The following is a 22,951-nucleotide window of genomic DNA, read 5'->3' as shown; positions in this document are numbered from 1 at the left end:
ATCATGTTCTGTTTTACTATATATTTAGTCCATTCTTTCCAAGTTGAAAATTAATTGATTTTTTAATATATTTTAAAAAAAATACAGTGGCTTGTTGGAATTGTTACCGATAATTGTTATTTTGTCTATCCTTTAGACTTTCTATTCTTATTGAAGTACCTATTTTTTCATTGAGGTGAATATCTGACAGTACTGAAATTATCTTGGAACTATTTTAATGTTAACAGAGCATTTGTTTTATAAACAAACATTTTCCATAGATGAAGAATAGCAGGCATTTGGCTTGCCAATGAAAATACTGAGAAAATGAAAGAAAGTAAAGGAGAAAAGTAAGTAAAGCATCTTAAAAAGAAAACGACAAAAAAACAAAAAGAACATAAAACATTTATGAATTCATATCACATATAAAAGGACAGTGGATGCAGAATTCTATTAGCAACAATTATGTGGGGCCGGAGCGATGGTGCAGTGGAAGGGCGTTTGCCTTGCACACTGCTGACCTAGGGCTGACCTTGGTTCGATCCCCAGCATCCTATATGGTCCCCCAAGCCAGGAGTGATTTTTTGAGAGCATAGCAGGAGTAACCCCTAAGCATCAATCAGTGTGGCCCAAAAGCCAAAAACAAAACAAAACAACAATTATGCATATACAAAGTTATTAAATGTTTCAGCCATCTCATGACAAGTCCTTTCTTGTACACAGATGTCTTTTAGACATTATTTTGTTTTTACTTATAAATTTATTTATAATGATTAGATTTAATTTTGAACACAAAAGTTCTATTCTTTAATTCAACGAGAAAGATTTGCTGAATAGATTAAATACTATTCAGACAAACATCATTTTATCTTACTCCAGAAATGTGTCCTCTTCTACAGCAGTCACTCCCACTATACTTGCTTTATTGTTCCCTTCCCTGATCTATGCCCCAACCTCCAAGTGATAAGCTTCTTATTGAAGACCAGTTCTCATGCAGGCTAAAATTCATATACAATGAATTACTTTATGGCTAATAAATGTTAATATAAGCTCAAAAATGTATGTACTAATACTTTGTAATGTTGTTTTAATTATATGCTGTTTAAAATATATGAAAAGATTGCAAGCATTTTATATTTGAAGATTCATTGATTTTATTTTTAATGCTGCAATGACTTGCTCATTACAAAGAATATTTGGTTGGAAATGATAGACTTTTATAAAATCTTTCTGTTTCCCCTAAGAACATGCATTGTATTTCTTTCCCTTTTCAGTTTGTAAAGCATGTGCTTCACCATAAATGTATTGCTAATTCTAGTCTTTATATATATGCATTTTTGGTGGTCGGTGTTATTTCTCTCTTGACTCTAATTTTTTTGTAAAAATTAATCTAAGATTAGGCTATACAACTCTGTAAAGGTTAGATTTTTTTCAAACTGTAAATATATTTTATTCTTTTTAAAATATAAATTACTTTATATAAAGATCATGAATTACATAGATGACATAGATGATTCTTCTGTTACTTTTCGTTTTCTTTCCTTTCTTTCTTCCTTCTTTCTTTCTTTCTTTCTTCCTTCCTTCCTTCTTTTCTTTCTGTCTTTCTTTCTTTCTTTCTGTCTTTCTTTCTTTCTTTCTTTCTTTCTTTCTTTCTTTCTTTCTTTCTTTCTTTCTTTCTTTCTTTCTTTCTTTCTTTCTTTCTTTCTTTCTTTCTTTCTTTCTTTCTTTCTTTCTTTCTTTCTTACTTCTTTCCTCCCTTCTTCCTTCCTCCCTTCTTCCTTCCTTTCTTCCTTTCTTTTTCTTTTTTCTGTCTCTCTTCCTTCCTTCCTTTCTTCTTTCTTTCTTCCTTACTCCCTTCCTTATTCCTTCCTTTTGTTATTCCTTCCTTCCTTTTTTCTTTTTCTTTCTTTCTTCTTTTTTCTGTCTTTCTCTTCTTTCCTTCCTTTCTTCTTTCTTCCTTCCTCCCTTCCTTCTTCCTCCCTTCCTTATTCCTTCCTTCCTCCCTTCCTTCTTCCTCCCTTTCTTATTCCTTCCTTCCTCCCTTCTTTCCTCCCTTCCTTCCTCCATTTCTTCTTCCTTCCTTCCTTCCTTCCTTCCTTTCTCTTTCTTTCTCTTTCTTTCTTCTTCCTTCCTTCTTTCCTTTCTTTCTTTCTTTCTTTCTTTCTTTCTTTCTTTCTTTCTTTCTTTCTTTCTTTCTTTCTTTCTTTCTTTCTTTCTTTCTTTCTTTCTTTCTCTTTCTTTCTTTTTCTTTCTTTCTTTCTTTCTTTCTTTCTTTCTTTCTTTCTTTCTTTCTTTCTTTCTTTCTTTCTTTCTTTCTTTCTTTCTTTCTTTCTTTCTTTCTTTCTTCTTTCTTTCTTTCTTTCTTTCTTTCTTTCTTTCTTTCTTTCTTTCTTTCTTTCTTTCTTTCTTTTCTTTCTTTCTTTCTTTCTTTCTTTCTTCTTTCTTTCTTTCTTTCTTTCTTTCTCTCGTTCTCTTTTTCATTTTCTTTCTTTCTTTCTTTCTTTCTTTCTTTCTTTCTTTCTTTCTTTCTTTCTTTCTTTCTTTCTTTCTTTCTTTCTGTCTTTCTCTCTTTCTCTCTTTCTTTCTTTTCTTTCTTGCGTTTGGGCCATACCCGGTGATGCTCAGGTGTTACTCCTGGCTATGAGCTCAGAAATTGCTCCTGGCTTGGGGTACCATATGGGATGCTTGGGGATCAAACCGCGGTCCATCCTAGACTAGCACAAGCAAGGCAGAGGCCTTACCACTTTTTCCACTGCTCCAGCCCCAAAAAAGTCTATTTCTATCTGTTGTTTTTTTTTTTAGATTGTTTTCCATCTTCTATTTGTTTATTTGAAACTTCCTTTTTGTAAATTTTCTGCTATTGTTAGAGATGTTATGTAGCTCATGTTCCTGTTCACTGATTCTGTCCTCAATATCTTTTATTCTGCTGTAGAGTCCTTTCAGTGAGTTTTTCCTTGTGCCTACTAAGTTTTTCAGTTCTGTAATATTTTTTTGAAGTTTTCTCATTTCTACTTTTATAGCCTCTTTAGTTTTACTGGTTATCTGATCCCTGGCTTTTTTGAATTCCTGGAATATCATTAACATTTCCTCTCTATAGTTTTTATCACAGAGCATATATAGGTGCCTGATACTAGTTGGATCTTCAGAACTACCATCTTTATGCATGAAGTGTGGTGGGGTTCTCCATTGCTTTCTCACCTTGACGTTTGCAATGTGGTAGTGTTTTTTATGTGTTGTGTAGCTCATGAACTGGAACAAATGCACAGCTGCAGAGTGAAGCAGAATCTGTCTTACTTGTTTCTTGGCAATGTGTACTGCGTAGATCCCAGCTGTAGTGGCTGAAAGACCATTTCTTTTTTCTTTTACTTCAATTTCTCTTGAGGTGCACTGACCTGGGTATGAATATACCCCTTCTGAGTTATAAAGAGGACTTGCTGCTGGTCTGCTATCTTCCTCAGTTTCTTTGGATTTTCAGTTTGGTAGTTTCTTACAAAACAAAATATGCACTTACTATAAAACACAACACTTGTATTTATTATTAATAGCTTAGGGAAACTCAATACTTTGTTCACAGAAAAAATATTCATATCAGTGTATATAGAAGTTTTATTAATTATCAAATCTTTTAATGGCCAAGAAATCTTTAAGGCAGTGACTATAATTAGTAGTACATGTTAATGACACTTATGGGGTCATATAATGTAAATAGTTAAAAATAGTTTTATTACCATATAAGCACTAATTATTTGATTTTTATACATTTTATATATCAATGGAAATGTTTAAGAATCTCTCACTGTTCCACTTCTTGACATCTACCCCAAAGACCCAAAAATACTATTTTGAAAAGACACTTGCTCTCATAAGTTCAATACAGCACTATTTACAATAGCTAAGATCTGGAAACTACTTGAGTTTCAAGAAAAAAAATTGAATAAATAAAGAAGTCATCGTGTAAACTCAGAGTGGAATACCACTTAGCTATAGGAAAGAATGAAATCAAATTATTTGACATAATGTAGATGAAATTGTAGAGTGTCATGTTGTGTTAAATCAGAAGGAGATATGGTATTATGATATTATGATATTCCTCATAGCTAAAATATAAAGTATGGGACAAACAAAGGTTCATAGACAACTGAACCTGTTACCAAGACTTACAGAACTGGGAGTCTGATGCAGAGAGGGACATAAGGTGGCACTGGAAATAGTGGTGAGTGTTGTGTGGCAGGAAGATATTGGAAGGTAACCTGAAACAATGATGGAGGCTGTGATCTTAGGGATTCTTAGCAAAATACCCATTATTTATTGAAAGTCATGGTGTTTCAATTAGTAAAATGAAATGTATAACATAAACCCTCTCTTATATAGAATGAAATATTATCAAGATTAAGATAAAATGAGATATCGAGCCATGAAAAAATGTGGAGAAATATAAAAGGAATATTACTAATGAAAGAGATCAATTAGAAATGGCTGTAATTTTCCTGTATGATTCCACCAAATTGACTTTCTGCCAATAGGAAAAAGGTAAATGATTGCCAGAGAGGAGAAAAAGATAAATAGGTAGACGATAAAATTTTTAGTTCAATGAAACTATTCTCTATGACAATATGATTGTAAATTCATATAATAGATGATATTCAGTGAGATTGAACTCTAATGTAAACTCTGGCTCTCAGGTGGTTATTTTGTATAAATTGATCAATTTTAATATTAGTTCTCTTAACTATGATCAGGAATGCTTTCTGAACACAGAACTAGTAGTAAACACTGATAATCATCAACAGATGTTACTAAATTTTATTGAAGTATTGTTGTAGTTTTACATATTAGTTTCACATGTTCATCATAAAAACAGATGCATATTTTAATGCATTGCAATAAGCTTACCACTAAAGTACAATACTTTCATTTTATTTTTTTGGGGGGTGGATAATTTTGGCTACACTAAGCAGAGCTCGGAGGTTTCTCCTGGCTTGCACTCAGGAATAATTCTTGACATTGTGCATATGGGATGCCTGGGATTGAATCCAGCTCAATTACATGCAAGACAATCACCCTACCTGCTGTACTACCTCTCTTCCTCCCTTCTCCCCAATGTTATTCTTTAGAAATATACAGTTGGTTCATATTTCTTCTCTTCTTCCCCCTTAATTTCTGGTAACTATTTGATAATATAATCCAAACTATTATTTTTGGTTTTGCTTTTGCTATGTATATAACATTGAATTAAGTTATATAGTGTTTGTCTTTTTGCCTTTTTTACATAAGCAAAATACTTCTGAAGTCTCTTCATATTGTAAATGGCAGCATTTCATCTCTCATAGCTGAGCTATATTCCCTTATACATAGATACCACAGGTTCTTTATCTAATCTAATTGATCAATATTTGTTTGAAACTCTTGGTTATAATCAAAATGTAAGGTTCAGGGCCCGGAGAGATAGCACAGGGGCGTTTGCCTTGCAAGCAGCCGATCCAGGACCAAAGGTGGTTGGTTCGAATCCCGGTGTCCCATATGGTCCCCCGTGCCTGCCAGGAGCTATTTCTGAGCAGACAGCCAGGAGTAACCCCTGAGCAATGCCGGGTGTGACCCAAAAACCAAAAAAAAAAAAAATGTAAGGTTCAATTATCTTGGGATTTTTTATGTATTTGAATTTCCAGAGTCTATTCTATACTATTTTTTCAAGTAACTGACTGCATTAATTTAGATACCTACCAACAGTACCCAAGAATTTCTTCTCTTTAACATTTATTATTTAATGTATGATGGATAATATTCATTCTCTCTAGCATGGAATAATATTTCCTTGTTATTTAAATTTGCATTAACCTAATAATTTTCACCTAATTTTTCACATTGTCATTTTCCAATGACCATTGCATGTCTTTTTTGGTGAACTATTCCCTCAGTTGTGACAGACCCTTTACTGTGCTATTACTCTTCTTGCTGGAGGGCCTCTGTGGGGAGAAACTATTTACAATGTTTTAAAATGTAGGTGTGTGTTGGTGACAGTAGATCTGAAGATGATTGTTTAGGTTCTAACCATGAAGAGGTGACATTAAGTAAGAAGAGCTCATGCAGGAGTGAGGAATTGCAGCCCATTTAGCCATAAAATACCTGTGAAATAGTTTCATCTGGCCTGTGTATGTGACAGGAGAGGCATATATGTTTATTGGCTGCCTGCTGCTACCCACAGCTTATTCACCTATAATTGGTGAATGATGTTATACATATCCAAATGACCTTTGGTAGAAAAATGCTCCTCACATTTGATAGAGACAAGTGAGTTGAAGAATGTGTAACTGCAACAGAAAAATGAATTGCATGGAACTTAAGGGGATTGACATACAACTTGGACTCAGAACTCTATATGACTCCACCTCTTTTTTTTTTTTTTGAATTTTGGATCACACCCATCAGCACTCAGGGGTTACTCCTGCTCTATGCTCAGAAATCGCTCCTGACAGGCACGGGGGACCATATGGGATGCCGGGATTCGAACCACCATACTTATGCATGAAAAGCAAATGCCTTACCTCAATGCTATCTCTCCGGCCCGATTCCACCTCTCTTTATCTAGCTGCTGTCATTTTCTCTGTGCTGTTAGGATTTTCTAACATCTACTATTTGACTGTTATAACAATTATACAGTAGTACTATTCCTAACAGACTTTCCATTCACAAAATTTAGTTCTAATTTTGCCCATCTGCAGTAGTTTTCAATTATTCTAATTTATCTTTTATATTGTCTGTGCTTCCCTTTTTCAACTGATTTTTTAAAACAGATTGAGAATATGGAAAGCCTTTTTCATCTTTTTAAACTATATAATACTCTAAACATGGTAGATTCCAGCAAACAATTTGGGAAATCTGTGTTTGATAACCAACATATGCTGGCTTTGTTAGTTTTATACATTGTTGGCCCATTTTATGATTATAAAAACATAAAAAATTGCCAAAATTATTTAAGATTAACATCTTAATATTTGGCTTCTCTTGAAGCCAGAAGAGTGGTGGCCCAGGCCATCATTAGCACCCAATGGCCTAAGCAACAATTCAGCCTTAGGAACTGGCATTGAATTGCTTTCCTAGCTGGCTGAGAGTTGCCAATTTCAGGCACAATAGACCCACATTCCCATATGGTAGCAGTTGTCTGAAACAAAATGGCATCTGCTCTCTGTAGATGGACTCTGAACTTAGTTTCCTTTATTTCATACTTGTATCTTCTCTATGAAGATGGATATCAGTTGCTGCTACTATCTTGCTTTCTATACCTTTCTATACAAATTTTAGGAGCAAAGTGAGATTTTCTTATTTGCATATTTCTATCTAAAAATAAAGAATGCTATGTGGTTGTAATTCTTTATTTATATCAATATAGAATGTCTCTCAGTGTTATAAACTTTATAATTAATATGAAAGAGGAATGAGAAGCAGTAAATTATTTGATTGGTAATGCTTTAGGCAGTGGTCCTCAAACTACAACCCATGGGCCACATATTGTATTTGTTCCCATTTTGTTTCTTCACCTCAAAATAAGATATATGCAGTGTGCGCAGGAATTTGTTCATAACTTTTTTTTAATATAGTTTGACCCTCAAATGGTATGAGGGACAGTGAACTGACCCCCTGTTTAAAAAGTTTGAGAACCAATGCTAGAGTATAGGAAGGGTAAGAACTAAATGGATGCATATAGTCATGTTATATGTTCAGGAAGTTTGGTAGAGAGATGGGAGTAATAAGTAAAAAAGTGTAGCAAGATTGATGAGAATTTTGTCTGTAATTATCAAGGAAGATATGCATTTATTTGTAAACAAAGACAAAAGGGGCAGTAAAAACAGAAAGCTCAAAATTTTAAGTTTCAACTTCCAAAAATGTAAAAGTTGTTATAGAGAATGAGATAAAAACATCAAAGAATGTAATAAAATAATTGATTTTGAAATGATAGAAAAAAGAAGTCATAATCAAGTCAACAAATAGTAACAAGCTAGGTTGGTGTGGGGTTGTGGTGAGAGAGGTAGGAATGCTATTTTGTTCAACCTCCCTGGAAATCAATATGGAGATGTTTTTAGAAGTAAAAAGATAACTTCTATATGATACACATATACGATTTCTTGGACTCTACCCCCAAAACACAAAAACATTAATTTGAAAGAATATATACTTGCCTATTTTCACTGCAGCAGCTGGAACAGTAATCTCAATATGAAAACAACAAAATGCTCAAGTACAGATGAAATGGGTCAGAGTTGTGGAATACTCTGCAGATGTGAGAAAGAACAAACTCATGTAATTTGCTGTTATATGGAACTAAAGGTTGTTATGCTAAGTATTGTCAGTCAGAAGTAAAAGAAAAATATAGAATGTTATCACATGTAGCATTGAAAAATAAAAAGTAAGGGAACAATAAATTACCAAAGAGGAGAATTGGAGCAGTGATGCACGGAACTGAGTTTGGGATGTGTGTGTATGAAAGGCTTTGGGTAGGGAAGTGGGTACTCTGGTGGTAGGTGGTATGTTGGAATGACATACGCATGAAATCATAACAGAGCCTCAATAATTTAAGTAAGAACCTGTGTTGTTGTAAAATGAAAAATACTAGTGATAACTAGTTTTGTTTACCTCATTTGGACAGTTGAGAAACTCAACAATAGAAAGAAACAGACTCTAAGAAACTTGTGAAAACATATGTGTGCATACATGCAAACATGTACTGGTGTGTAGATACACTTGTGCCTGAGAGACAAATGGGGGTGGGCAATGACCTGCTCTGGGTTTAGGCTACCTTTGTGAAAGTAGCTTTGAGGCAGCTAACTCATTTTAATTGTCCATTTGAAAGGAGTTTTTTTGGGGGGGTTATTCTCACCTAAACCCACTTTAAGACTTCCTTTCAGATTTATAGGTGGTCCTAAAGAGAATGGGACGAATGGTAGGAATCAAAATTTGGCTGATTTTTTTGCATTTTAATGAATATCATTGCTAAAATTAATACATTGATTGCTATTGTTAAATTTAATTCAATATAAATTACCATATTTTCCAGCATATAAGACGACTGGGTGTATAAGAAGACCCCTTCTTTTCCTGTTAAAATATAGGGTCTGGGCTATATTTGCCATATAATACTACCTCTCTTTAACACACACCAAATAGAAATTAAAAAACATAAGATTTAATTTCAACATGAAAATTTTAATAATTTTTTTGAAGCTGAAGAGAGAGTACAGCAAGTACTTGCTTTACACATGGCCAACTTGGGTTCAACCTCCAGCATCCCATAAGGTCCTCACACACTTTTCTCTAAAAATATGTTTATTTAAGCACTATAGTTACATATATGTTCGTAATTGGGTTTCAGTCATAAAATGTACACACCCTTTACTAGTGCAACCTTCCTGTCACCAGTGTCACCCATTCAGTAATAATTTTTGTGTGTAGAGGCCAGAGTTACCCTTGTGTATCATTGGGGCTGGTATAGAAATTAAAATAAAAGCTCTTCTTTCCTTCCTCCCTCCCTCCCTTCCTGCCTCCCTCCCTCCCTCCCTCCCTCCCTTCCTTCCTTCCTTTCTTCCTTCCTTCCTTCCTTCCTTCCTTCCTTCCTTCCTTCCTTCCTTCCTTCCTTCCTTTTTCCCTTCCATCCTTCCTTCCTTCCTTCCTTCCTTCCTTCCTTCCTTCCTTCCTTCCTTCCTTCCTTCCTTCCTTCCTTCCTTCCTTCCTTTCTTCCTTCCTTCCTTCTCTTTCTTCCATCCTTCCTTCCTTCTCTTTCTTCCATCCTTCTTTCCTTCCTTCCTTTAAACTTTATGCTGGTTTTTCTTGGTGGGGGAACAATACCTGCTTGATGCTCAGAGGTTGCGGTCCTTCCTTGGCTAGAGCTTGCAAGGCAGACACCTTACCTTTAGCGCCACCTCACTGGCCTCAACTGGTTTGTTTATTTTTCTTTTATACTTTTATATAAAAGATAAAATAAAGTTTCATAAAATGCATCAGACTCATAGAACAAAGTCAATAAAGAAATTGGATCATATCGCTAATCAAAAATTATCTAATAAAGATAAGCCCAAACTAGGTTTCACTGTGACTTCTAATGCTAACAAGTGTTTCAAAAGAAACACTCAGGCATCATTCCTAGTGATGCTGGAGAGGGGAGAAAGCATGTGTGGTGGTGTGGACTGGACAATGTTAATAATGTTTTTTTCAAAATAAATTAGGAAATAAATTATTTACTATTAAGTTTCTCACTTAAGAGGTAATATAATAATATAGAAAAAATAATGCAAGTTGTCTTTATTTTTTCTACATCCTCGAAGAATTAAAATACAGGCACTCCTATCACTATTTTTAAAAGTATTTTTAATTTTCTTTATTTATACTAACATTTATACTAACATATTCTTTAGTATTAATTATTAAAATTTATATAATACCATAATTATATATAAATGCATAATATATAATACAAAATATAGTATACTTATAAAATGCATATAATATAGTATTTAATTATTTGTACTTATTTAACTAATCTTTTTTATTTAAACAACTTTATTAAATACATGATTGTGTTTGGGTTTCAGTCCTGTAAAGAACACCACCCATCACCAGTGCAACATTCCCATCACCAATGTCCCAAATCTCCCTCCTCCCCACCCAACCCCCGCCTGTACTCTAGACAGGCTTTCTATATCCCTCCTACCACTTGGTCCAGGCGAGCAAGATTTCCCCCACACCAGGCAGGTCTTCAGGGCCATGCCTGGTTAATCGGGCCCTGGGGGGAGGGGGTAAGAAATTCCTCCCTAGGCATCCAAAAACTACAGAAGCTCGGCTGGGCTCAGAACACTCCACATGCCAGGATTTCGTGTGCCTTTGACTGGTATGATGGGGGCTCTGGGCAGGACATCTAGCCATAGAACCCCTGGGCTGACCACTTAGTCCAGGCGAGCAAGATTTCCCCCACACCAGGCGGGTCTTCAGGGCCATGCCTGGTTAATCGGGCCCTGGGGGGAGGGGGAGAGAAATTCCTCCCTACGCATTCAAACATAATTCATTATTAGGATAGTTCAAACGTAGTTATTTCTCTAACTAAACTCATCCCTGTTTGTGGTGAGCTTCATGAGGTGAGCTCTAACTTCCTGCTCTTTTCTCTTTTGTGTCTGAAAGTTATAATTGCAAGAATGTCTTTCATTTTTCTTAAAACCCATAGATGAGTGAGACCATTCTGCGTCTTTCTCTCTCTCTGACTTATTTCACTCAGTATAATAGATTCCATGTCCATCAATATATAGGAAAATTTCATGACTTCATCTCTCCTGACAGCTGCATAATATTCCATTGTGTATATGTACCACAGTTTCTTTAGCCATTCATCTGTTGAAGGGTATCTTGGCTGTTTTCAGAGTCTTGCTATGGTAAATAGTGCTGCAGTGAATATAGGTGTAAGGAAGGGATTTTTGTATTGTATTTTTGTGTTTCTAGGGTATATTCCTAGGAGTGGTATAGCTGGGTCGTATGGGAGCTCGATTTCCAGTTTTTGGAGGAATCTCCATATTGTTTTCCATAATGTTTGAACTAGACAGCATTCCCACCAGCAGTGGATAAGATTTCCTTTATTTCCACATCCCCGCCAACACTGATTGTTCTCATTCTTTGTGATATGTGCCAATCTCTTGAGTGTGAGGTGGTACCTCATTGTTGTTTTGATTTGCATCTCCCTGATTATTAGTGATGTGGAGCATTTTTTATGTGTCGTTTGGTCTGTCCATTTCTTCTCCCCATTTTTTGATGGGATTAAATGTTTTTTTTTCCTGTAAAGTTCTGTCAGTGACTTGTATATTTTGGAGATTAGACTTGTCTGATGGGTATTGGGTGAATAGTTTCTCCCACTCAGTGGGGAGCTCTGGTATCATGGGCGCTATTTCTTTTGAGGTGCAGAAGCTTCTCAGTTTAATATATTCCCATCTGTTAATCTCTGCTTTCACTTGCTTGGAGAGTACAGTTTCCTCTTTGAAGATGCCTTTAGTCTCAATGTCCTGAAATGTTTTACCTACGTGTTGTTCTATGTATCTTATGGTTTCGGGTCTGATATCTAGGTCTTTCATTCATTTGGATTTAACCTTCATACATGATGTGAACTGGGGGTCTAAGTTCAATTCTTTGCAAGTGGTTATCCAGTTGTGCCAACACCACTTGTTGAAGAGGCTTTCTTTGCTCCATTTAGAATTTCTTGCTCCTTTATCAAAAATTAGGTGATTGTATATCTGGGGAACATTCTCTGAGTATTCAAGCCTATTCCACTGATCTGAGGGCCTGTCCTTATTCCAATACCGTGCTGTTTTGATAACTATTGCTTTGTAGTACAGTTTAAAGTTGGGGAATGTAATTCCTCCCATATTCTTTTTCCCAATGATTGCTTTAGCTATTCTAGGGTGTTTATTGTTCCATATGGATTTCAAAAGTGCCTGATCCACTCCTTTGAAGAATGTCATTGGTATCTTTAGAGGAATCGCATTAAATCTGTACAATGCTTAAGGGAGTATTTCCATTTTGATGATGTTAATCCTGCCAATCCATGAGCAGGGTATGTGCTTCCATTAGCACATGTCCTCTCTTATTTCTTGTAGCAGAGTTTAATAGTTTTCTTTGTATAGATCCTTCACATTTTTAGTCAAGTTGATTCCAAGATATTTGAGTTTGTGTGGCACTATTGTGAATGGGGTTGTTTTCTTAATGTCGATTTCTTCCTTATTACTATTGGTGTATAGAAAGGCCATTGATCTCTGTGTGTTAATTTTGTAGCATGCCACCTTGCTATATGAGTCTATTGTTTCTAGAAGCTTTTTCGTAGAGACTTTAGGGTTTTCTAGGTAGAGTATCATGTCATCTGCAAACAGCGAGAGCTTGACTTCTTCCTTTCGTATCTGGATTCCCTTGATATCTTTTTCTTGCCTAATCAGTATAGCAAGTACTTCCAGTGCTATGTTGAATAGGAGTGGTGAGAGAGGACAGCCTTGTCTTGTGCCAGAATTTAGAGAAAAGGCATTCAGTTTTTCTCCATTGAGGACAATTTTTGCCTCTGGCTTGTCTTAGATGGCCTTACTATATTGAAAAAGGTTCCTTCCATTCCCATCTTGCTGAGAGTTTTGATCAAGAATGGGTGTCGGACCTTATCAAATGCTTTTTCTGCGTCTATTGATATGACCATGTGATTTTTATTTTTCTTGTTGATGTTTTGTATTATGTTGATAGATTTAGAGATGTTAAACCAGCCTTGCATTCCTGGGATGAAGCCTACTTGATTATAGTGGATGATCTTCTTAATGAGGTATTGAATCCTATTTGCCAGAATTTTGTTGAGGATCTTTGCATCTGTATTCATCAGCGATATTGGTCTGTAATTTTCTTTTTTTGTAGCATCTCTGTCTGGTTTATGTATCAAGGTGATGTTGGCTTCATAAAAGCTATTTGGAAGTGTTCTTGTTTTTTGTTTTTTGTTTTTTTTTTTTCATAAAAGGGTCTTGCCAGGATTGGTAGAAGTTCCTCTTGAAATGTTTGAAAGAATTCATCAGTTAATCCCTCTGGGCCTGGACTTTAGTTTTTGGGCAGACATTTGTTTACTGACTTAATTTCCTCAATAGTGATGGGTGTGTTAGATATGCTACATCCTCTTCATTCAACCATGGAAGATAATAAGAGTCCAAAAATTTATCCGTTTCTTCCAGGTTTTCATTTATAGTGGCATAGAGTTTCTCAAAGTAGTTTCTGATTACCCTTTGGATCTCTACCATATCAGTAGTGATCTCTCCTTTTTCATTCCTAATATGAGTTATCAAGTTTCTCTCTGTCTCTTTGTTAGTTTCACCAGTGGTCTATCAATCTTGTTTATTTTTTTCAAAGAACCAACTTCTGCTTTCGTTGATCTTTTGGATAGTTTTTCGGGTTTCCACTTTATTGATTTCTGCTCTCAGCTTTGTTATTTCCTTCTGCCTCCCTATTTTTGGGTCCTTTTGTTGAGTACTTTCTAATTCTATGAGCTGCGTCATTAAACTATTCAGGTATGCCCCTTCTTCTTTCCTGATGTGTGCTTGCAAAGCTATAAATTTTCTTCTCAGTACCGCTTTTGCTGTGTCCCATAGATTCTGATAGTTTGTGTCTCCATTGTCATTTGTTTCTAGGAAGGTTTTGATTTCCTTTTTGAACATCTTGAATCCACTGATTATTCAGTATTTGGCTGTTCAACTTCCAGGTATTAAAGTTTTTCTTCTGTGTCCCTTTGTGGTTCACATATAATTTCAGGGCCTTGTGGTCAGCAAAGGTATTCTGCAAAATTTCTATCCTCTTGATATTATGGAGGTATGTTTTATGTGCTAGCATGTAGTCTATCCTGGAGAATGTCCCATGTACATTAAAGAAGAATGTGTATCCAGGCTTCTGGGGGTGGATTGTCCTGTATATATGTACTAGGCCTCTTTCTTTCATTTCTCATGTTAGGTTTCAGTCTGGTTGACCTGTCAATTGTTGACAATGCCGTGTTGAGGTCTCTCACATTTATTGCGTTGTTATTGATATTATTTGTCAGATTTGTCAACAATTGTATTAAATATTTTTCTGGCCCCTCATTTGGTGCATATATGTTTAAGAGAGTGATTTCTTCTTGCTGTATATATCCCTTGATTAATACAAAATGTCCATCTTTGTCCCTTACAACTTTCCTAAGTATAAAGTTTGCATCATCTGATATTAGTATGGCCACTCCAGCTTTTTATGGGTGTTATTTGCTTGGATGATTTTCCTCCAGTCTTTTATTTTGAGTCTTTGTTTGTTCTGGTTCAGGTGCATTTCTTGTAGGCAGCAGAAGGTTGGATTGAGTTTTTGATCCATTAAGCCACTCTGTGTCTCTTAACTGGTGCATTTAGTCCATTGATATTGAGAGAAAGAATTGTCCTGGGAGATGATGCCATCTTTATATTGAAGTTTGGTGTGTCTGTTGGTCAGTCTTGTCTTCAAGTAGGCCGTTCAGTATTTTTTTTAAGAATGGTTTTGAATCTATGAAGTTTCTGAGCTGTTGTTTGTCTGTGAAACAATGTATTGTTCCTTCAAACCTGAAAGTGAGTTTTGCTGGGTGCAGTATTCTAGGCCAAGCATTTATTTCATAGAGTTTTGTCACTATGTCCCACCACTGCTTTCTGGCCTTGAGTGTTTCTGGTGACAGGTATGCAGTAAATCTCAAGGATGTTCCCTTGATTGTAATTTCTCTTTTCAATCTTGCTGCTTTCAGAATTCTATCTCTATCTGTGGGATTTGTAATTGTGACTAGGATGTGTCCTGGGGTGTTTTTCCTGAGGTCAATTTTAGTTGGTACTCTTCAGGCATGCAGGATTTGATAGCATGTATTCATTAGCTCTGGTAGTTTCTCTTTAATGATATTCTTGACAGTTGATTCTTCCTGGAGATTTTCTTCCTGAGTCTCTGGTACTCCAATGATTCTTAAGTTGTTTCTGTTGAGCTTACCATAGACTTCTATTTTCATCTGTTCCCATTCTTTGAGTAAGTTTTCTATAGCTTGATCATTTGCTTTAGCTTTTTTCCAATTTCTTCTGCTGTATGGAGTTGTTATTCATCTCATCTTCCAGTGTACTGATTCTATCCTCAGCTGCTGTTAACCCATGGGAAAGCTCATCCATGTTTTTCTTCAATTCATTTACTGAATTTTTTAGACCTGTTATTTGACCTGAAATTTTAGTTTGGAGTTTTCTGATTTCTATCTTTATATACTCTTAATTCTTATTAGTGTTCTCTTCTGTACTTTCTTTGAGTTCTTTGAACATCTTCCATATTGCGACTCTAAACTTCTTATCTGAGAGACTGACTAGTTGGTTGGTCATGTTCAAGTCATCAGAGTTTCTATTGTCATTCTCTATGTCTGGCGCTGGCCTGCATTGTTTCCCCATTGTCACACTTGTATTTGGGTTTTTCTACATGGTTGTGGTTGTATTCATTGGCTAAATAATGTGCATGTCTGGGAAGTGAAGTGGAATGGCCGTGCTCCTCTGGCTCCACCCTTTCTGGGCTTGTAAATTCACCTCCAGGGAATGCTCCAGGGGAAGGTGAGCCATCCTTAAATGAGCCACACACAGGATAAAATCAGGCCAAAAATCGAGCAGAGCACAATATACAGGCAGATAGGTGTGCTGGCATCTGAGTTCCAGCAGAGTTCAGCGGTTTCCCCTTTCTGGGCGTGTAAGCTCAGTTCCAGGAAAGGCTCCAGGGAAGGCGAGCCATCTGCAGATGAGCCACACACAGGATGATTTCAGACCAATAATGGAGCACAGCACAGAAGACAGGCAGGTAGGGGTGCTGGCATCTCAGTTCCAGCAGAGTTCAGTGGCTTCCCCTTCCTGGTCTTGTAAACTCATCTCCAGGAAAGGCTCCAGGGAAGGTGAGCTGTCTGTAGATGAGTCACACACAGGATGAAATCAGGCCGAAAATGGAGCACAGCATAGAAGACAGGCAGATAGGGGTGTTGGCCTCTGAGTTCCAGCAGATTTCAGCCTCCAGCGCAGTTCTTAGTGTGATTTTTTTTCTTCTTGTTTCAATGGTGTTCTTTTCTTAGAAAGAGTACACGGGCGCTCCACTTCGCTATGTGGCTGTGCTCTGCTGGATCTTCTCTTTGGCCTACTCCCAAGAGGTTCAAGCTACAGGACAGGAGACAGACACACACAGGCAGCACTCACAATTTCTCATGGTTGGGCTCCACTGGGCAGGCGTAGTTTCATAGATTTTTCCAGCCTGACATCACAAACAGGGGACTTGACTTCTGCAAAGTACTGCTTGTAGCCAGTTTTCATGTTGTGAAGCAGTTCCTTGGTGTGCCCGCCCTTGAATGAGCCTCTGGGAGAGCGAGTTTTCTGGAGCCTCTTTTTGGCCCACTCCCAAGAGGTTCAAGCTACAGGACAGGAGACAGACACACACAGGCAGCACTCACAATTTCTCCAATTATTTATACTTTTAATTTAGCAATGTATAACCTGTTAAGAGAGTTTTTAATAAATTATATTAACTTATTGATTTTGTGGAAATTCAGGAGTTTAGCTTTATTTATCTATATGTGTGTAGGTTTCATCAGCTCTACAATAATAATAGTAATAATAGTAATGATTATATTAATAATAAAATCTCTCAACATGTTAGGGAAAATCAAAGAAATCAAATTGCAGCCACACAGTGGTGGAAGAGAAAAAAGCTTATTTGCACACCCTAAGAGTTCATAAAGCCCTGAAAACTCTCTGTCCTGAACAAAATATCCAATGCGTTTTTTATACCTTCAAAAGCGAAATCTAAGAAGTAGACAAGCAAATGGGTTTACACAAACTAAATTGCAGTTAAGGCTGATGCGACTTTGAAGATCAAAGGGTCTGGCACTAAACCTGTTTGCTCAGTTCTATGACTAGGTGATCGGGGTATCTAGACCCATACACTTCTTCCTACCTTGTTTTTGCCTCCTTCGTTTGACCATAAATCTTCAGCACCCTTGTTTTTCTCTTTGTGATGCTTGATAATTCCTTGTCAGCTGTTTTCACTCCCCCTGTTATCCTCAATTTCCCTCAAACTGTGTGTGATTTAATAAAACATTAAAACATGATAGAAAAGCAAAAAATGTCCAAAGTCATCAAAATAGGATTTTGTCTACAGAACTAAGCTTACAGGAATGAGAGAGGATGGGTGGGAGGATGGGGAATTTGGATGGTGGGTGGTTGGTGAGGAGGCTAGGAAGGCTGGAGTGACTGGGATAACTGGTGGAGGGAAAATAGGTACTCTGGTGGTGTCGGTGTTGGAATGACTTTATGTATACAAGTATTATAATATTATATATTATATAATGTTATATATTATATAATATAGGAATATATCATATACATAATTTATAATATATAAACAGTTAAAAAGCATAGCATAAAGTATTGTATACATACATACATAAATAATATTTTATTTCTGAACAAGTAGAAATAAGAACTTTACTCCAGAAAATATTTTCCATAATTTTTTTCTTATTCCCCCGAACACATTTGACCTCTCCAAAGCCCAAAGACTAAAACAAAAATTCAAAATTGTCCATGAAAGTTTTGTCAGAATAAGTTGGTTGGTGCCCAGTTTCAATAGACCCTATCAAATATTTCAAAGAATATTTATCATTTCAATTATTATACTATTTATCTAAACAAATTCTCCAGTGTATGTTCTTCGAGATAGTTTTTTACTTACATTTCCTAAAATTTAAAAATTTTTAAAAGTATTTCAAGATTTTTGCCTTGCAGCACTTTCAGATTGTAATGCAGACGGACTTTTAAAAAGTAAGCTTACACGTAGTTTTATAATGAGTGTCTAAATATAAGGATATGTTCATTGTAAAAATTCCCTGAGCTTCTTCTGGTTCCAATGAGACTAGTATTTGAGAGAAGAAAAAAGAATTGGAAATATTTTTTGTGCTTTTTTCTGCAATTTAGGAAGAGTTTTCCTTTTTTGTGTGTCTGGTGGGAATAAAGAATAAAGGGGAATAAAGGTCTGTTATATTTAGTATTGGTCCTTAAATTGATGCTAAGAAATAAGTATAGAGAAAACTCATTTGTAGAAGCTTGGAAAAGGTATTTACTTATTTTCAGAAATCTTTGAAATTTTTTTCTCCACCACTTAAACTAGGGCATTCTTTATTTATTCATCATGTACAATCTACTGTTTGTCAGTGTGATTAAATCTCAACATTATTTTTCTTATAAAGGTGTATCACAGACACAACAATTTAACCTTTTCCTTACTTTTCCACAGTCCCAAGTTCTAACACCCACCTACAGAAAGTCTAGAAAAAGCAAGGTGCATAAAATAAGCCCTAAAAACTACCGGCCTGATCACCTCTGCAAAGAAAGTCCTGCCATCACAATAGGGCAGCTATTGTTACTGTATCTTATACTTACTTGATATTCCTGCATAGGAACTAATCTCACTACTCTGGGTAATCAGGGGGCCCCTGGTTCTGAGAGTCAAGTTTATATACATTTCAGGAAAAGGAAAAGTCAGTCTCAACTTTACTAGATTATTGTGTCTCCTTGCAGAAAAGAATTTTAGAAGATAGAATGGCTAAATATATTTATTAATGGAGGATATTAATTCTAAGGAGGATGTGGTTTTCTCTAGAATGCCAAAGTAAAAGAAATAATGGGCTGGAAACAAAGGCACAGACAACTCCAGAATTGAGTACCATAAAGTAAAAAGGAGAAATTAAGCACCCAGCCTTGGGATGTGAGCAACTTGAAAATGGAGTGCCCCAAACTACTGGGAGTGGGGAGAAAGTGATTGTATATTGATGTTTTCTCATGCTGTTTTAGCTTGTTTCTTTTTCAGATAAGAATAATTGCTAGATAGGTGCCTAAAGAGAAGGATTTTTAGTTCTGGTGGTCTCTGCTTGCCTCCAGTCATATCAGGGCATCATTCTTGCCTATGAACTAGATTCAGCCTTCATCCTAAACTAGCAACAGAATGATTCCTTTTCAGAAGATATTTTATCTCTAAACATTTCTTGGTATTATAGTTTCCTGAAACTGTAGTAATGTAGACCTGGTGGCTCATCCATTATATAGATTACTTGAAAATCAAAAGGTATTATGAAGTCATTGAGAAAAAATTAGCTCAGATGTGCTATATAGAACTTTGTATTTAGATTTGCTTTCTGCATCATCTTTAGTTTTCTTTTAAAAGTTCATTGCTTTCCTCGACAGTAAGATATTTCCCAATGGCCTTCCTGACGAATATGCTATAGTAGCCATGTTTCGAGTAAGAAGAAATACCAAGAAGGAACGGTGGTTTCTATGGCAAGTTTTAAACCAGCAGAATATGCCACAGGTAAGAAAATATGAGACCTGTTCTCATTAGTTGTTTCTTCCTTGTCCACTTTGGATTAGATTGATTTCGAAATTAACTATGTGCTCAACTTTGGGAGTAGAGCTAATATATAAAAATTCTCCTTCAAAGTTATCATCTTTGGGGAAACAAATATTTTCATAGATAAAATTCTCATATTGATATAATTAATATGTAATATGAAAGTATAATAATTAAAATGACATTGATATTTTGTTTAAATATGATCAAACTCCCTTTCTTTTTTTAATTTTTGGTTTTTGGGTCACACCCGGCAGCACTCAGGGGTTACTCCTGGCTATCTGCTCAGAAATATCCCCTGGCAGGCACGGGGGACCATATGGGACACCGGGATTCAAACCAACCACCTTAGGTCCTGGGTCAGCTGCTTGCAAGGCAAATGCTGCTGTGCTATCTCTCTAACCCCCAAACTCCCTTTCTTTATTACTGATTTACTGACACTAATAGCACCTTTTAAGTAACTTATTTATCTCTTGACATTCCTGGCATATATATATATATATATTACTTTAAAAGGTCCATTGTTTTATCTGACAATCCTTAACAAATTGTGAGAGTACGTATACATATGATTTTGCCAATAAATCATATTGAACACCTAGGTATTAAGGTTTTTCAGAAATGGATAAAAAACATGCAATTTTCAACTACAAAAATGAAATGAGATTATAATGCTAGTATGTTAGTCAATAGAAGATTAATAGATACATAGTGTTCTCTGTGGGATTTGGAATGGAGCAAAAACAATGGCTAAAAACAAGCAGAACCAGAAAGTTGGTTCCACAGAACTGAGTTCATGAAGGAGGAATTGAAAGAAGACTTTAGGACCTTGGTGAAAAGAAGTAGCTATTTTGATGGTGTACATGGTGTTGGGCTGATATATGCATGAAACCATCATTAACAGTATTGTAAAACATAGTTCCTCAATATTTTTAAAATATAATTTTTAGACTTACAGAAGATAAGGTCTCAGGATATAAGATCTAGAAAATTGATGTAAATTAATTAATTAAAACATGACAAGAGTGGTAGAGGAAATAGAGTTATGTGGGAATATTGGTGCATAGAAAGAATAGTTTATCCAAACAAAGGCACAGGGAGAGCAGGAATCTAATGTTATTTATGGGAGATGGAGAGGATGTAGATTCTACAGAAGTGGGAAATAAATCTAAAAATTATTTTTGACAGGCTTCTTTTGTAAGGTACCATTTGTATAAGATGCTTCTTCTTTCATTGCGCATTTTAATTTTTAATATTATGCACTGTTTTATGATGGAGATGGCTAGGTTGAATTAGTATATTCTCTATTATTAAGGTCCAGTATCCAAAAGATCACACAAAATATGAGCTTTTTATTAAAAAATTTATTATGCACAAATCACAAGTCTAACAAACATTGAATCCTGAAGCTGACCAGTCAGGGTCCTCCCATTTAGGAGAATGATCTCAGCCTTGGGCAAGGGGTTTCCTTTTAGGCTTTAAAAGGGCATAATTTTCTTATGCCCTTTCCAATGATTAGGTAGATCCATGTGGAGGTTATATTGTTCACCTTCTCTTGAGAACTATCAAACCACCAGTTTCTTCCTGCTTTTTGATGAATTAGCACTTTGTTCAGGACATAGTTGGGAGGTTTAAGATATGGTGGGGAGGTAACTGAAAGGTCAGTCCAGAGAGGGGAGAGTTTCAGAACATGGTAGTGTTTTAAATGGCTGATATAGTAAGATGGAGAAACTTAGGCTAAATCATAATTCAGGATGAAATGTATTTTGTTTGAAGCCATCAAAATGTCAGTTTAATGATTTATTTCTATGTTAATAGAAATTAATTATTCTTGAATTATTCACAATTATATAATTGTGCATATATGTGCATATTTGCATAGATTGACATGCATAGTCTTTGATGTTATCCCCAAAATGGAGCATAATACATTCACAAGACCAAAATAGTTTTGACAAAGGAGCCAAGAACTTGAGATGGAACAAAGACAGTCTCTTTAATAAATGGTGTTGGAACAATTGGATAACTATATGTAAGAAATTAAAGATAGACCCATATCTCACACCTTACAAAAATTAATTACAAGTGGATTGAAGACCTTGAGATTTGACCCAAATCCAAAAAGCGTTTTGAGGAAAACATAGGGAAAAAACCTCCAATATTTATACTTCAAAGAAGTCTTCAATGATAGTATAGCAATGGCAAGGACTATATATCAAATATGAATAAAAAAGAAGCACATTAAACTAAAAAGTTTTCTGTATGACAAAAAACACAATCAACATTTTGGACTAAAACTAAAATACAGCTAATTTAGTGGGAGAAAAATTTTACACTCAATACTTCAGATAAAGATTTGATATCAAGGATACACAAAGTACTCTAAAAGCCACAAAACCTAAAAACTCCACAAAAATCCCTTCCTCACACCTATATTCATTGCAGCACTATTTACAATAGCCAGAATCTGGAAACAGCCTAGATGCTCCTCAACAGATGAATGGCTAAAGAAACTGTGTTATTTATATACAATAGAATATTATGCAGCCATCAGAGGAAATGAAGTCATGAAATTTTCCTATTCATGGATGTATATGGAATCTATTATGCTGAGTGAAATAAATCAGAGGGAGAGAGATAGACTCAAAATGGTCTCACTCATCTATGTGTTTTGAGAAAAATAAAAGACACTTTTGCAATGTTTCTCAGTGACAAAAGAGAGGAGGACTGGAAGGTCCAGCTCATGACATCAAACTCACCACAGAGAGTGATGGGTGCAGTTAGAGAAATAATTACACTGAAAACCATCATAGAAAAACGTGACTAAATGAGGGAAGTAGAAAGCCTTTTCAGAGCACAGGTCGGGGTGGGGTGGGGAGGAGGGACACTTGGGACATTGGTGATGGGAATGTTGCACTGGTGAAGGTTTTTTTTTTTTTTATAAAAAGAGATAAAAATAGACTTTACTGCTAGAGAAATAAAAATTAAAATTAATGAATCAGCAAAAATAAAAAAAAAACCTCCACAAAAACTAAAG

The 22,951-nt window shown here is 35.7% G+C and overlaps 1 protein-coding gene across 1 annotated transcript in view; it reads left to right on the top strand.

The window, feature by feature from the left end:
• Positions 1-22,951, top strand: part of COL19A1 (collagen type XIX alpha 1 chain) — a 433,347-nt gene that overhangs the window by 20,845 nt on the left and 389,551 nt on the right. The window contains exon 4 of the mRNA XM_049777641.1: positions 19,752-19,875. Within this exon, the coding sequence (XP_049633598.1) occupies positions 19,752-19,875 (124 nt within the window). The remainder of the gene's footprint in view (positions 1-19,751; positions 19,876-22,951) is intronic.

This window comes from Suncus etruscus, chromosome 7, assembly GCF_024139225.1.
Source record: "Suncus etruscus isolate mSunEtr1 chromosome 7, mSunEtr1.pri.cur, whole genome shotgun sequence".
Lineage (NCBI taxonomy): Eukaryota > Metazoa > Chordata > Mammalia > Eulipotyphla > Soricidae > Suncus > Suncus etruscus.
Note: the sequence above shows the minus strand (reverse complement) of the source record. Positions and strands in the feature narration are given on the sequence as shown.